Source organism: Miniopterus natalensis, chromosome X (assembly GCF_054644295.1).
Source record: "Miniopterus natalensis isolate mMinNat1 chromosome X, mMinNat1.hap1, whole genome shotgun sequence".
Classification (NCBI taxonomy): domain Eukaryota; kingdom Metazoa; phylum Chordata; class Mammalia; order Chiroptera; family Miniopteridae; genus Miniopterus; species Miniopterus natalensis.
In genome coordinates, this window is record NC_142103.1 from 22,150,847 (window position 1) to 22,166,491 (window position 15,645).

At 35.5% G+C, this 15,645-nt stretch overlaps 1 protein-coding gene across 1 annotated transcript in view; it reads right to left on the reverse strand.

The window, feature by feature from the left end:
- PAK3 (p21 (RAC1) activated kinase 3) overlaps window positions 1-15,645 on the reverse strand; it is a 258,885-nt gene that overhangs the window by 44,560 nt on the left and 198,680 nt on the right. The window contains exons 12-14 of the mRNA XM_087829418.1: window positions 8,638-8,769; window positions 7,623-7,788; window positions 1,172-1,235 (exon numbers count right to left, since the gene is read on the reverse strand). Of these exons, the coding sequence (XP_087685544.1) occupies window positions 1,172-1,235; window positions 7,623-7,788; window positions 8,638-8,769 (362 nt within the window). The remainder of the gene's footprint in view (window positions 1-1,171; window positions 1,236-7,622; window positions 7,789-8,637; window positions 8,770-15,645) is intronic.

Sequence of the window (15,645 nt, forward strand, 5' to 3'; positions counted from 1 at the left end):
TTAGCACAATTTTGCAGGCACATTAGATGTATCTCTTCCTTCCCAGTCCCTTTTCTCATCCAGGAGACCTCTGAGGTGCTATATTGGATCCTGGCATATAGTAATTGGTGCACCTAAATATCTTGTCCCATTCTCTATTTAAGTACAGCCCTTAAGATCACTTCATTTCTCTTTAAACAAAACTTTTCCCTGTTTCAAACACTTGCCTACTCAAGCCCTTCCACTTAGTTTCACATTGAGGCCTGAGAGACATACCTAATTACAGCTGACTTGTTGAACTGGTAACTCTTACTTTTAGCTCTGGTGAATGATCTAGCCCCGTGGTTTGCATGTCTAACTAATGGTCAGGATTATTTAAAGAACTTTTCCAAAATTCAGTTTCTTGTTTCCCATTCCATACTTCTGAAACAAGTTTCTGACAGTGAAGCCTGGGGATATTTATTCTTAATGAGCATAATAGGTGAGGCTGCTACAGGCACACAGTTAGCCAAGCCAGGGGATGCTGACCATCATGCAAACGTCTCACCCAGAGTATCAGTAGACTCTTATAGGATGACTTGGTGGCTTCTGAGGTGTTTGGACCTGGAAATACTTCTTAACTGGGTCATGCTTACCCAGCTAATCAGATCTAATCTCTTAAGAAGTTTGAAAGCCATGCCCAGAAGAAGTGAACTGAAACAGCAGGGACCATCTCTTTTAGGGATTATTGATCAGTTTTCTCTTTACTCACATATTCAACTCTACCCACCTCTGTATCATTCAGTAAGGACTTTCCTTACCCTCACTCTGTCACTTTCCAGTTTGACAAAGAAATAGGATCTTAAGCATAACATTCATACAGGTGTAGGGGGACAGGGATAAAGGATGTTTCATACAAACATGAGGTTTCTAATAACCCTACTGCTTTTCTAGAGAAATCAGTTTGAATCATCTAATTATATGGAATCAAAATGTTCCTAAAAATAGTGTCAGCCCAACAATAGTGAAGATTCCAGCAGGATATGTTCCTTGATTAATTAACAGCCAACCAGAAAAGTCAACACTGAGGATGAAAATATGAATATAACCCAGAAAATAAGAAACATAATTTACCAGAAATCCAAGCTGTTATTGAATTTTAATGTATATCTTTGATATGTATGTTTTGATAGTTCAAATAACAATCACTTACCCTTGACCAATTTTTTCAAATCTTGTGTATTTTTTCTTTGGATCACCAACACTCACAATGCTTCCTGAGTAAGGGTGGGGAGGAGAGAGAGAGAGTGAGGTTAAAACTGATTGATTTCCCTTTATGTATTACTAAAAATTAAGATGCCAGAGTCAATGAAAAAACATTAGAACAACATTCCTGAGTTATTTCTATAACTTACATGGATAATGATACATTTTATTAAATTAACAAATAGTAATATATTAATTTAAGTACTAGTAATAACCCATGCTGTTTGTAATAAAAATTGATGATGTTTGGGAAACATAAATGACTGGTTATAACTCAACATTTGTTAAAAGTACCCATAAAATGATACTGTAGATTAGGAGATAAAAAACATCTAAGAACTTGTACACATTATTTTTTTAAATCCTCACCCAAAGATTTTTTTTTCCCATTGCTTTTCAGAGAGAGTGTAAGGGAGGAAGAGAGAGAAAGAGATAAACATCCATGTGAAAGAGACACATCAATTGGTTGGCTCCAGCACATGCCCCAATCAGGCTAGGGAATGAATACGCAACCCAGGTATGTGCCCTTGACCAGAATCAAACCCCAGACCCTTTAGTCTGCAGGCCGATGCTCTAACCATTGAGCTGCCAGCCAAGACTGTAAACATTTTTTAATAAAAATCACTATCTTCTCTGAAATAAAATAAAATTGAGCATTATACTACTTTCAATTATGCTGAACAAATAATTATTAAGCAATTACTCTGAAATCAGTACTGTGCTAGCAGAAATGGGGATGAGGGTGCGAACAAAGTTTAATCATAAAGTGATGCAACTCATACTTTAAAAAAATACACCCCTGAACCTAGGATGCTACTAGCACTTCAAACGCCTTTAACAGCTTTACTAAGCTATGATTTCCATAGCATAAAGTTCATCCATTTAAAGAGCGCAATTCAATAGCTTTTAGTAAATTTTTAGAGGTACAAATTTACTAAATGTTAGAACATTTTCATCAGACAAAAAAGAAACCTTGTACCTGTTATCAGTCACTTTTCATCCCCCCTCAGCTTTCCAACTGATTCCTAGGCATCCACTAATGTACTTTCTGTGTCTATAGATTGCTCCAAACTTTGTGGAGTAAGTTAATAAGCTGCACAAGAAAATCATTAATTTATCATGTTTGAATTTGGAAAAAATATTGGTTTTATTATTTCAAAATATCAAATCTACCACTCAGAGGATGAATGTTTTCCCCCATTCAGAATAAATCCAGAGGAAGTGACATTTGACTCTTCAATGCAGTACTCAAAGAGGTGCAGAAAAATTCTGGGCCATAGCATTATGAGAATAAGGGTACAGCTTCTCAAGGAGACTACTTTAAAGGGAGTCATTTATTTGGATGCCTCTGACCCTCCCTTCTTTATGAGTTATTTCATTTTAAAAATTGTCTTACAGATTTCTACACCATTGAGCACTATCTTTATCCAAGTAAGCTATTAATGGGTAAGGGCCTGGACTACTACTACTACTATTACTACTACTACTATTCTTCTTTTAATGAAATAACAATTTTAAAGTCACATGAAACCATAGTTCTTTTAAGCAATTTCTAGTCTTCTAAGAAATTTATACTATTAAGTTGCTAAACAAATCCTTTTCCATAGACTGAACAAAAGCAAATAAGCTTCAGCCCAAGACACTTTTTAAATTATAACCAATTCCAATTGGCAGGGTTCAGTTATTGAGGTTTTATGGTAGTAAATTATTCAGCCTTTATTTCCATGGTATGCATGGTAAAATAAACTGGAAATAAATCCTTTCACAAGGATTACTAAAAGACAGTTATTTGGATTAGAAACTGCTTTTGAGTTTAACTGCTATTCAAATAAAACAGCATCTCAACACCCATAACTCTTCATAAGAGAGTGTTTGCTGCCATCTACTGATGTTAGGTGAGTACACAGCAGGCCTTGTTTAGCATTCTAGATTACAAAACAAGCTTTCAAAGTGATCTCTTTCATCAGAGCCATTATAATTTGCTTTTATAAAATTTAATAAAGAAAGGAAAAACCATTGTGACACAATAGGAAAAAAAAATAGTAGTACCAGAACAATTTCCTACCAGAGCAATTTCCTAAGTAAGAAACAAATTATTCATTTTAAATTACAAGAGTTTAAGAAATCATTAAACACTAGTATTTGGAAATAGGGTTCATGATGTGGTTTCAATGGCAGAGAAGCCCATCAATGTATTCTCCTACATATTAAACTAAGTTGAACTCTATAACTACTAAAACATTATCGCTTTAGTATAATGAAAATTTTGATCCCTGAGAAAAAGGAAAATAATTCTCTAAATTAATTTCAATTCTATCTGAGGGGAAATTAGGAGAAAGACTTTTGAGTGAGGAATGCTAGGGGAAGGGAGGAACAAGAGGAGGAAGTGATTGTGGGGCTGAGAGGAGAGAGGCTGAAGACAAGTTTCCTGCATTGCACAATTCTACCGACTTTTGAAAATTTTCACTGAAATGTAGGGGTTTCTTTATCTTCTTTTTAAATTAAAAAAAAAAAAATCTTGACCTGAGGATATGTTTTTATTGATTTGAGAGAGAGAGGAAGGGAGAGAGAGAGAAACATAGATGTGAGAAACTTCAATTGGTTGCCTCCTGTACTCGCCCCGACCAGGAATCAAACCCGAAACCTGGATATCTGCCCTGACTGGGAATCTAGCCCACACCCTTTGGTGCACGAGATGATGCTTCAACCAACTGAGCCACCTGGCCAGGGAGGTTTCTTTATTTTCCAACAGATTCAGACAGACTGTAATGAATAAGCTAGACCCAGGCTATCTCTGTGTAAAACTGAAAGATGATCTGTCCATTTCAATCATTACTGATCCCATGGTTTGACCCCCATAATCAGTATCTCCATGGCAGATAAATAACCTGGAGGGATTTTTATCTGAGCTACTCACCTCATAGTAATTGGATCCCTGAGACTGAAGGTGAGGCCACCTTCATCTCTTCCTTATGCTTATGGTGAGGGTGTCCACTCTGGTATGGGCTGTAGCCCATTTCTCTATCTCCCTGTCTCCCTTTCCCATTTCCTTTACCTCAGTACATGCTCCTCTACTCCTTCCTCAAGCTCGAATGAGGGCTTTGATTCCAAGGCTCTCAATGACTTCTGTACAGGGGTCATACATCTGGAATTATTCCTGATTTCAAATATTTGCCCCACTGGAAGACCCCATGCTCCACTTTTTATATAAAAAAACATGGTTGCCATCATTTTGGAAAAATAACATAAAAATAGTATACTACTATTTATTGTGCTAGGTGTCTTATATACTTTACACTTCATTTAGTCCTCACAAAATCCCTATTATATCAGTATTATTGTTATATCCATTTTTCAGATGAAGAAACTGAAGTTTAGAGTTGAGTGACTTGCCTAAGGACACACAGCTAGTTTAGGTTTATGACTGAAACTCAGTTATGGTTCATTTCAAAGCCTGTCTCATTGTATTATCTTAATAAGGCTTTATACTTATGTAATAAAATAGTTACTATCACTTATTGAACACCTATTTTGTACCAGATTTTTATATGTATTATTCTCGTTTAATTATCATAATGCTATGAATTGGGTACTATTCTTACTCCTATTTTTCTAAATGAGGAAAAAGAGGTCCAGAAAAGTTAAATAACGTGCCCAAAGTGAGATAGCTGTTGGCAATCAGCTTGTAATTTAAATTGCAGGGCCTTTCTGACTCCAATACCTGTCCTTTCATCCATTAGTAGAGCTACATAAAATCCATTCTATAGACAGAATACTAATATGTAGTTATGATTTGTATCCCAACTTGACAGATAAGAGACTGAGGCTGAGAGGGGTTAAATAACTTGTTAAGGGCATAGAGAGGGTGCTTGTGGAGCAGGAGCAGGAAAGATTGACTTTGCAGACTGTGCAGTAGAACTCAACCTGAATCTGATTCATGAGATGTAATCTCCCATTTCTTTGCAGGTTCTCCCTGCCAAGGCCTTATAAGTACAAGGTAGGATTGGCAGTCATAGGTGGCCCACTGGCTAGAGGGAAAATGATTCTGTCTAGACCCCAGCATTCTCCAACAGAGAAGAAAACACTTAATTCTTAATTTAAAGTACAATCAAAGGTAGTTTTCTCCTCTTCATCATGTTGCTCAATGCAGAACAGTATAAACACCAAATTATAAAGTCCACAGCTCCAGTACTATTACCATTTGGGAAGCAAAGCAAGATTCTGGCCCAAGAAGAAAGTGCTTGTTTCTCTGTCATTGAACTTAAGAAAGCTATAAATGCATTTTAATTATAATAAATCTAAAACAGATACCAAATAACAGTCATTTTTACAAAAACGAGGCTGTTCAATTTTTAATGTCTAATAAATCTCTTAGGTCTTGTCTACATGTACAAAATAAAGGAAAAAATTGAAGCAATTGTCTGAGTAACTGAACTGAAATTATCAAGGCAATTCTTTCCTTTTCCTTTTCCTTTTCCTTTTCCTTTTCCTTTTCCTTTTCCTTTTCCTTTTCCTTTTCCTTTTCCTTTTCCTTTTCCTTTTCCTTTTCCTTTTCCTTTTCCTTTTCCTTTTCCTTTTCCTTTTCCACATATAGACAGTTGGAATATTTGGATGCAAAGTGAGTAATGGCAATAGTATAAGCTTCAAAGGCAAACAGATTTGAGTTCAAACTCTGGCTCTGCCAGTCATTAGTGTAGCTTTTTGAGGGATAATTTCACCAATCTGTAAAATGAGGCTATTAAAATCTACCACAAGGGATTATTGTGAAAATTAAGCCTGATAATGTATGGAAAGTGGCCGCTGCAGAAAGTGCTCAATAAATGGAAATAATTTCTAATATTATTACGGCAAATAGTTGGTATTAGCACTAGAGGAATATTTAATCATGTATAGTATAGTATAGTCAGTTGGCTAAGTTCAGCAATTCCAGTTCTGAGTGCTCACAGACAGCTTCAACCTGAACCTTTGCTTTTCTAAAATACCTGTAGCTCAGAATGTTTCAACCTCAGCACTGTTGACATTGGGGCTGAATAATTCTTTGTTGCAGAGCAGAAAGGAGGGATGTTGTCATTTACGTTGTAGAGTATTTAGAACCATCCCTAGTCTATCCCACCTGATGTCTGCAACACTCCCTGTGTCATGACAACTAACATGTCTCTAGACATTGCCAAATGTCCACCAGAAGGCAAAATGGCCCAACAACCACCTCTGTAGAGTCTTCCTGTGACATATAGCTCCCCTGAACTGCTCTCTTACTTTTCTGTGGCTTTTTAGATAGACATTTATTTGAAATAAAATGGCCTCCTATTCTCTAATTGTATCACACTCTTAAATTTTATCTTTCAAATAAAATTGTAAGTTTCTTGATGGCAGGAAATTGTTTTTCTATTGTTTGCTCCAAAGATTCTGGCATACAACAAACAAGGTAGAGCCTAGTAAAGATATATTTGCTTGTTTATTTTTTCATCCATTCACTCAAGAAACATTTGTTAAGTGCCTTTACTTTATTAAAGTTGGACGTATAGGAAAGGAAGACACAGTCCCTGCCTTGATGAGCTCACAGTCTAAGTGAAGGAAGGAGATAGATTAATATAATGTGATATTTTTTTGCCATAAAGACAGCAAAGAAGAAGGGCACTTAATTCAGACTGGGAGAGACAAGGAAGACTTTCCTGAGGAGGCAGCATTTGAGCTGAGTTTTGAAGGATGAGTAGGAGTTAGACTGAGGGCACTGATTGCAGATAACTAGTAATTTGTTAAATGATTTTGTAATATGATTTTAATGAATATATTTCACAGACCTTTGACTCTTTTCAGCAGAGAATTTTTTTTTTTTTTAAATCTCTTTGACCAAGAATGCTAACTGGAAGAGTGTTTTTGCAAAACTGGAGTGAATGTGTATGGACAAGCATGTACACACTAATGACACTGTGGAAAAGAGGTTGTTAGTATTTGCTGGCCATGCTCTCTCTTCATATAGAAATGCTTCTAAATTAAGGGAAAAGGCTATATTATTGTGGCTTCCAGTTTTGATGGACTGTGTTGGGTTTTGACTGACTTACCTATCATGATTGGTCAGTGGAGCCTTGGAGTATGATCATCCAGACTATTTTGTTCCTTTTGGGAGTGTAATCTTAAAATAAAACTTATTACTTAATTCATTTTGTCAAGTTTTCAGCTTAATTGATTTTTTCAAGTGAGAATATTTAGCTTCTGTCAAATTAGGAGTGTGAGAGAGGGAGTGATCTAGAATACACAGTGAATCCCAAACTTTACATTTTGTGACTTCAGGGAGCCTGGAGTTCATACGAGCTGATTTAAACTTCTAAAGGATCAATTTCCATTCTATTTTATGAAAAAACATTCCATGAAGAAAGTAATGATGGCAAAAGACTCACTTAGCTTCTCTAGGATCTCCTCATCTGTCATCTTGGATTTTTTCCTTTGTCGATCTGTGTTTCTATACAAAGTACTGGAATTGGCATTCTCAGCAGAAGGTGGTGTGACCTCTTTATTTGGTGCTGCTGGTGAAGCAATGGATTCAACCACAGAACGAGTATAGATCTTACAGATAAGAAAAAAAATTCTACAATTAAAACAGCAGGCCAAGGAAAGAGTAGGAAGTCAAGACATTGTCATATCAGTAAGGTTTTTGTTTATTAAATCAAGATAAATTTTTAAGAAGTTTTTAGGTTCTTGGCAAAATTTAGGGGAAAGTACACAGGTTTCCCATACACCCCTGCCCCTACACATGCATAACTTCACCTGTTATCAACATTCCCTCACATGATTGGTGCATTTGTTACAACTGATGAACCTACATCGATATCATAATCACCCAAAGTCCATAATTTACATACAGTTCACTCTGAGTGTAGTACTTTCTATGGGTTTGGATAAATGCATAATGACACTTATCTATCATTATGGTATCATGCAGAGTATTTTCACTGCCCTAAAAATTCTCTGTGCTCTGTCTACTCAGCCCTCCTTCTACCCTGCACCACAAACCTCATTGAGTTTTTAAAAAACAAGTGATTTCTATTTTTAAAAATAACACTTTAAGTTGCTTCAAGTATACTGCCCTTGAAAGCTTTGAGGAGCTAGTCCTTAGCGATTCCCATATATGCTGTGCTAATTCTGGTACTGGTGTCTCTGCTTATTCCAGCCTTCCTACCTGAAGCACATGAATTTTCTTCTCTATCTTAGCCTCTGCAGCAGTTTTATGACTCAGCACTTATTTGTATATTGTTAGGTATTATTCACTAATTGTCATGTGCTAATCTTATATCCCCAACTTTTGGAACATAATAAGATGTTTAGTAGGTACTAGTTGATTAGCTAGATTCTCACTATATGAGTGTTCCAAAGGACATCTTTTGAATCATTTGGAAATAGTCACTTGTGACTTACTGATTTTGTATGCTCAGGTCTTGGTGCAATAACTGGTGGAGGCTCATTGTCGTCTTCTTCTTCTTCCTCTTCTTCATCTTCTTCTTCAGACACAGGAGGAGCCAAAGGAGGCTCTGATGCTGTTTTTGTACTCTTATGACAAAAACAAAGTTAAAAGATTAAGTATTAAATCCTCATTGCTTTCCTTTAGAAATGAGACCAGGAAAATGAAATATTTCACCCAGAAGAGTTAGGAGGGAACTGAATCTTTTACAAAGGAACAGAACCATTTAAAATTTGGTGTCCAGGAAGTGCCCACATTCAGAGATAAATTCAGGTCATTGTTTAAACAGCATGAAAATTTAAAAATTCTTTTTATTTTTCATTGAGCTAAAAAAACAGTGAGTTATTCATTTACTATTTTAAAATTCAATGTTTTTGAAATCAATGAATATATTTTAAAAATCAAGTGAAAAAAAATCAACTGAATTACAATTAAAGCTTTGAATTTGGACTGGGCCAATTATTGACAGATTGTTAACCAGAAAAGGCCTATTTTGTGCTTACAGATCAGAGCATGTGTATGGATATGGTATTAAGACAGCTCTGCAAATACTAAGTATAAGCAAGCCCATGAATGTTTCTTTCCTGTTCAGCCTCCTGAAATGAAGCTCTCAGAGAGTAACAGACATGAAAATCTAAGGAGTGCCTATCTTCATAAATAATTATTCAATCTTAACCAGCAGGTAAATGGTGACTTGTAATGTTAAAAAATGCAATAACACCAGCACCAAAAATAATAACAACCATAGCATCAAGGGTCAATTCTTGGTTATTCATGTTAATACAGGTATAAAATGGTACCAAAGTTGGATTTTGAAAGAGCTATGGTCATGGTTCTCAAATTGTTATCCATAGATCAGCATCATCAGCATTATCAAGGAACTTGTTAGAATGCAAATTCTCAGGCTCCATCCAGATCCATAAATCAGAAACTCTCGAAGTGGGGCCTTGCAATCTTTGTTATAGTAAGCTTTGCAGATGATCTTGATACAGGCTCAAGTTTAAAACCCAGTGAACTATGATATAGATATGTGCTGTCCAATATGGCAGCCACTAGCCATACATGGCTATTGAACACATACATGGTTATTGAACACTGTTAATTGGTTAGTCTGAATTGAGATGAGTTGCAACTGTAAAGTGCATACCAGATATTAAATATGCAATATGAAAAAATGGGTAATATTTCCTTATGCTTTTTATAGAGTATACATATTGACATGGTAACATTTTAAATATATTTGACTAAGTAAAATATTTTATTAAAAATAATTTCACCTGTCCTGGCCAGGTAGCTCAGTTGGTTGGAGCATTGTTCCATACACCAAAAGGTTGTGAGTTTGAATCCTGGTCAGTGCACATACCTAGGTTGTGGGTTCAACCCCCAGTCAGGATGCATATGGGAGGCAAACAATCGGTGTTTCTCACATCGATGTTTCTCTCTCTCTCTCTCTCTCTAAAAATCAATAAAACATATCCTCAGATGAGGGTTAAAATATAATAATAATAAAAATACCCAGCTGGGTGTGGCTCAGTGGTTGAGCGTCGACCTAGGATGCAGGCGATCGGGGTTCGATTCCCTGTCAGGGCACATGCCCTGGTTGTGGGCTCGATCAATGACTCTCTCAACATTAATGTTTCTATCTCCCTCTCTCCTCTCCCTTCCTCTCTCTGAAATCAATGAAGATATATTTTTAAAAAATAATAATTTCACTTATTTATTTTTACATTTTTAAATATGTCTACTGGAAAATTTAAAGTTACATATATAGCTTTCACTAAATTTCTTTTGGAAAGCACTATTATAGATGGTATTTTTTCCTTGTTTTATTGTTGACAGTATTACAGATGTCCCCCAATTTCCCCCCATTTATCCCCCAATTTTTTGTTTTGTTTGTGCATGTACAGGGTGCCCCAAAAATGTATACATACTTTAACAGCTGATTTCAATTACATTTTGAAAATGAAGTGTATTTTAATAAACACTGCCTTTATAATTATTCAAAATGTGTCTACATCTTTTGGGACCCTATGTATATATATTTATTTACTTGTTCTTTGTTTTTGCCTTCAGGTATACTGGCTCAGGTTAATCCTAAAAAGGATTTTCATTTCTTGAGGACAACACTCTTAAGTCAGACACAGGCAGCCTACTAATTAGATTTACATAAATGACCTCAGTCTATGATTATAAGTTCACTGTGGATTTTCTACAATCATGTAGAAACCTATGGTGGAATAATAAGGTATAATCACATATCTGATCGGAGTCGGCAAGGTTTATCTCTTGTGAGAAGGAAGACACCTTAAAGTTTATAAATAAGAATCTGAAAGAATATTTGATTGCCTGATATACATACTTAGTGGTTTATAGATTAAAGTGTATATGCTTGCTTGATATTGATTTTCTTATTTATACACTTATATTTATTTTCTTTTTATCTAGCAAGTCAGGAAATTTTTTATTTATTTATTTTTTCAATTACTGTATGCATTCAATATTATTTTTTTATTAGTTTCAGCTGTACAACATAGTGGTTAGGCAATCATATATTTTACAAAGTGTTCCCCAAGATATTTCCAGTACCCACCTGGCACCATTCATAGATATTACAATATTATTGACTATATTCCCTATGCTGTACTTTACATCCCCATGACTGTTTTATAACTACCAATCTGTACTTCTCAATCCTTTCACATTTTTCACCAAGTCCCTCAGCACTCCTCCCCTCTGATAACCATCAGTCTGTTCTCTGTGTGTACCAGTCTGTTTCTGCACCTATATTTGTTTTTAAATTAGCCAAAACAGCTAAGCTACTATATTGTATTGTGGCTGTATGGATAGCAACATATGTTAATGACATTAAGTTTTCAGGTCAAAAAAGTCAGCTTCTTCTTGTGAAAAGCTAACTCTTCAGGGCACCTCAGTGAGCACAGGGAGAAATTGTTTTAGGGTATTGGTATTTACTTTGATATTATTTTGTTCTAGAAATTTCTGTTCTATCTTTATGCCAACTGGGATCAAGAATACATGTAAACACCGTTCCTTGGTAGAAGGGCAGAACCTGCATATAAATTGAATACACTTTATATGGCAGACAATGCTATTTTATCTATTAGGCAATGTGAACCATGTGTAAGGATAATACGATATATGCGGGCCTGGAAAAAAGTTTTAAGTGGGAAATAAATCATTAACTCCAAAATACCACAAGAAAACTATAAAATCTAAATTAATTAATGTTTAATTAAATGTCAATTAAGTATAATTATATATTAACTAGTTATTTAAATTTAATATTTATAGGAAATTTTATTAAAAACAAATTGTAGGATAGATTGTCTTATTTAGCAGCAATTCTTGAGTATTGACAATGATTTCCAATAAATTATTCTTAACCATAAGTCAAATGTTACCTGTAATCAAATAATTTCAAAATCATTATTTTAAAAATCACTTTAAAAAGTTTACAGCAAAATATAAAGTGAGGTATAAGGGCTCTTTAATATATTTGATATAAAGCATCATGTGGCTTCCATAAGTGAGAGTGTGTATATAGCCTATGAAGTACTAAGAATGGCCCTGGTGGCAAATATAATGGGCCCAGGTCTGAGTATCTTGGCCCAGCCCTTAAACTGGTTCAAAGACCAATCAGTGCCTACTGGTCAAGAGGCAACCTTGCACATTTCAATTATTATTTTGCTAGAAAAAAATCCTTCTGCAAAATTTCACTGACTCTTTCTATTCTCACTATTTTCATTTGATATGGGGACATTCCCTATCTTCATGGATGGACTAAGGAATTAATTAGAAAATCTAAAGGTTTTTAGCCTCTGAAGGTTTTTAGGGTGAAGGAAGACAGATATTATCATGCATCTAGGAGAAAATACTATGCTGCCATGTTGATTGTTTGGTTGGAAAGTATGTGTGGCCTTCAGTGGACATTATGTTTTAGATGATGATTGGGCCAGGGAACATTAACGAACCAGTAATAAACCTAGAATACCAGTCCATGGTACTGAGACCTGAAATTAATATTAGTTCCTGCCCCAGTTAAATAATACTAGGACCTGGCATACTTTACTATCTCTGTATAAATAATATTGGGTCTGGGCACACTTTTCCCCCTATGTTAAATAATATCAAAATACAGTATATTTTCCTGTTCTTATATCAAACAATATTGAAGACAAACAAAAATGACTTAGCTTCTTATTTTAAAAAGTACTTGTTCTGGGAAGATAAGACTGAACAGACTGAAGTACTGTTGGAATGCAGATTGGTGCAGCCATTGGGGAAAGTGGTATGAAGTTACTTCAAAAATTTAAAGATGGAACTGCCTTATAACCCAGCCATTCCACTTCTGGGAATTTATTTGAAGAAACCTGAAACACTAATTCAAAAGAATATATGCACCTCTATGTTCATTGCAGTGTTATTTGTGATAGCCAAGATTTGGAAACAGCTCGAGTGCCCATTAGTAAATGAATGGACCTGTGGTACATTTACACAATGAAGTACTACTCGGCCATAAAAAAGAAGGAACTCTTACCCTTTGTGACAGCATGAATGGACTTAAAGAGCATTATGCTAAGTGAAATAAGCCAGTCAGAGGAAGACAAGTACCATATGATTTCACTTATATGTGGAATCTAATGAACAAAATGAACTAACAAGCAAAACAGAGACAGACTCATAGATAGAAAGCAGACTGACTGCTGTCAGGTTGTGGGGGTTGGTAGGCTGGGTGGGGGGTTGGAGGGATTGAGCAAGAAAGATAAAGGAAAAAAAGAGAAAAACACTCATGGACATGGACAACAGTGTGGTGATTGCCGGAGGGGTTGGGTGAGAGTTGAAGGAAGGTATAGGGGGAATAAATGGTGATGGACAGGGAGTTGACTTGGGGTGGTGGACACACAACACAGTGTATAGATGATGTGTTGTGGAATTGTACACCTGAAACCTGTATAATTTTGTGAATCAGTGTCACCTCAATAAATTCAATTAAAAAAATGGCCTGCTCACCAACACTCTCTTCAAGCCCTTCATTTCACTACATTTGCCAATCCAAAGTTATTTCGATGCTATTTTAACACAACACTGTACAATTCTAACCTGTTCATTACCTTGCTAGACCTGCTTCAAAATCACACAGACATGCACTAAAACCCTATAAATATTTCCCCTTGACACCTTCTTTCTAAGACACAGCTAAGATGATCAAGGTAGGACTCTTTTTTTAAAAAAAATATATCTATTGTTGAAAGTATTACAGATATCCCCCTTTTTTCCCCATTGACCCTGCTCCCGCCCCCTCACCAGGCCTTCACTGCACTATTGTCTGTGTCCACGGGTTATGCATATATACATATAAATTCTTTGGTTAATCTCTTCTTGCCCTCCCCCTTCCCTTCCCTCTGAGATTCGTCATGCAACAGACCAGGTAGGAGCCTTGCTTATTGCTGCTGTAAGTTTAATAAACTTAGGTTTGCTTGATTAACAGGTTTTTCTGGCTGCTTTTGTTTTTGGGAGACAAAGGTATAATGTTGCTACACTTTTCCTTCCAGGCTGACAATTATTATGTTTAATATGTCTAAACTTATAAAAATATAGATGGATAACAAGTAAGGAATGTTTTTGTCTTTTTGAAATTAGGTATTTTTGACACTCTTATTATGCCATACACTGGGACAGGGGAGGTAATTTTTAACCTGAATTGGGTCCTGGAGTCTTTTAGAATTCTGAAGGATTTGGCCTATCCACCCCCCACAAAAAATACAAGTATATACATGCTCTTGCATATAATTTCAAGGGTTTATAGATCTTCTGAAGCCCATCCATGGACTCCAAGTTATAAACCCTGCTCTAGAGAGTACAACAGCTAGAGAAACTACCTCAGAAAACTGTCCTTTCTTTGAGTTAATTATTTAAAGAAATTTATGTTTCTTTATTTTTCAGTTTTAATTTTTAAAGGTCAAAGGAATTAGATGTAAGGACTTCGGAGAATTTAGATAATACAAGGTGTGGTCTGAGTCACTTTCAGTTCTTGTTTAAAATGCAGAGATCAAGGATCCATTTCAGATCTACTGTGCAAAGTAGAGTCTTGGAATCTGCATTTTAACAGATTCCCCAGGCAATTCTGATTCACAATGAAGTAAAAGAACCACTAATTTAGATGGGCAAAGTAAATGAGTACTGCAAATCAAAAGCACAATCTGTCAACTGAACATCTAGGTTCTCTAGGCACAAATCATGGTGTATTTATATTTTTGCTATTACCTTCTACTTGGAATACTAGCCCAGGATTCTAAATGCATTATTTCATTCTCAATAGTTCGACAAAAATATAAAATTTAAAATGCAAAATGTACCCTCAAATTGAAGAGTAAGTCCATGAAAAGTATTTAGCATTTAATACAATAATATCAAAGAAGCTACCAGAGTGAGAAGTAAAGCAGATGTCATATGACTATGGGAGGTATTGCTGAATTCAATAATAATTATATAGCCAGTATTTAAAAACATTTAGTGAATACAACATTGCTTCTATTTTAATTCCCACCCAGGCTACTAGAGGATGGCAAAACTTGTGATCACTTCAGGCTATGTCTATAAAGTGTTGTCAGTCCTATTAAATCGGATACTATAGGATAGCTAGGTCTACTGAGAATGTTCCTAATGCAAAATAATAATAGATAATAATAATAATAATAATAATAATAAGCAATGCAAAGTGCAGTCTACCTTTAGAACCATAAGGAGAACACAAGTTCTCTGTTCTTAAGTAACTGAGTTCCACTGAAGTGACCTGAACTTAAAGGTCTAATTCAGTTCATTCAGTTGATAGAAATCTAGCTTTAGTCAAGCAGTTTAATCAATTATCTCCACCTGGAAGTCCTGCCCTGCCAACCCTTCAAACTCAAACCATCCAAGAGGAAACTCGGCATCTTTTCAAAGAAGTT